Below are 1,417 nucleotides of genomic sequence, written 5' to 3' on the forward strand. Positions count from 1 at the left end.
TTCAAACATTTGATTCAACATATCCCTACACTGTTATGGAAAAAAAAAGATGTATATGTAAAAGTTTTCTTGATTTATTCAAGTTTACATCAATTATTAAAACACTCAGAGAATTAACAAGAATGAACAAACAGTGAAGTGTGCTGAAACATGTTCTTGGGCCCTAAAAGATCACATGAATAGTTTTTGTGCAGCCCTGCTGTCTTTTGTCTTACTGTGACTGTCGTGCACAGTAATAAACAGCTGTGTCTTCAGGCTTCAGGCTTTTCACCTCTAAATACAGCATGTTTTTATTGCTGTCTTTGGTGATGGAGAACTGGCCCTGTAGAGACTGAGCAAAAACAGTGCCAGTACCATCGTCAATACGCCCAATCCACTCCAGTCCTTTCCCTGGTTTCTGACGGATCCAGTGCATATAAGAGCTGCCTACTGAGAATCCAGATCCAGTGCAGGACAGAGTCACTGATTCTCCAGGCTTTTTCACCACAGAATCTGAGGAGGTCAAAGACTGACCCCTAACAGCTGAAAAACATGGAACAAACAATGTTAGATGATTTAGAACAATTAAATTACAACAATAATCCAGAACAAATAGGAGTTTCTCACATGAAATAATTACCAGGAGTCCATACAGTAACATCTCCATTACCACAGTAAAACAGTGATAGGTTACACTGCAGCTCTTTTAGTCACTGGACACACGCACTGACTGAAGGTTCAGCTTATATCAGTTTTGCAGGAGTCTGGGAGACTTTGACCCTTCCCACAAAATCATTTACATCTGAGCGTTATTACAGTAAACAAAGGAAAAAATCTTCACTTCTATTTTAATACCTGAGAAAAGTTATATTCATCTATGTTTACTTTTGTCCAGGCACATGCAGAGGGGGTGCTTTGGAGGCTCAAGCCCCTGCCCTTTTTCCAAAATTAGATAAAAGTGCCCCACTCTCAACAGTTATCAACAATAATATTGTGGTCAATAAAACAAAATACATTTGAATTATAATTATTATGACAATGTGTACAAAACAGGTTGAAAAAAGGACTATATTGTCAAATAAAAATAAAGAAAACAAGAACAAATAATCTAATTACAAGCAACAGAACAAATTAATACAACCGAGCAAAGATACAAATAAAATAAACAGTGCTTTTCAGAATTTTTAGGTAGGTCTAACAGTTTTTAGGTACAGAAATTGAATAAAAAAATCAAATGTAAAATAACATTGCACATTTTACTGTATAAATTAAAGATTAATCCTTATTAAAGTTACAAAAGCTATTTAATCAAGAGCAGTGAGTAATTTCCTTGTCTTTTGTTGTTTGATTACAGGGGCGTAGCCATCATTTCAGAAGTGAGGGGGACAAAAATGTTTTATATATATATATATATATATATATATAAAATATTTTTGTA

At 34.7% G+C, this 1,417-nt stretch overlaps 1 gene segment (V, D, J or C); it reads right to left on the minus strand.

Annotated features, from left to right (window-relative positions):
* Positions 1 to 211: 211 nt before the first annotated feature.
* LOC107733380 (Ig heavy chain V region 914-like) lies at positions 212 to 646 on the minus strand. The segment is given in 2 exon segments: positions 212 to 522; positions 607 to 646. Coding segments are annotated over 2 exon segments (351 nt in total).
* Positions 647 to 1,417: the final 771 nt, after the last annotated feature.

Source organism: Sinocyclocheilus rhinocerous, unplaced genomic scaffold (genome assembly GCF_001515625.1).
Source record: "Sinocyclocheilus rhinocerous isolate Xijiao unplaced genomic scaffold, SAMN03320098_v1.1 scaffold4416, whole genome shotgun sequence".
Classification (NCBI taxonomy): domain Eukaryota; kingdom Metazoa; phylum Chordata; class Actinopteri; order Cypriniformes; family Cyprinidae; genus Sinocyclocheilus; species Sinocyclocheilus rhinocerous.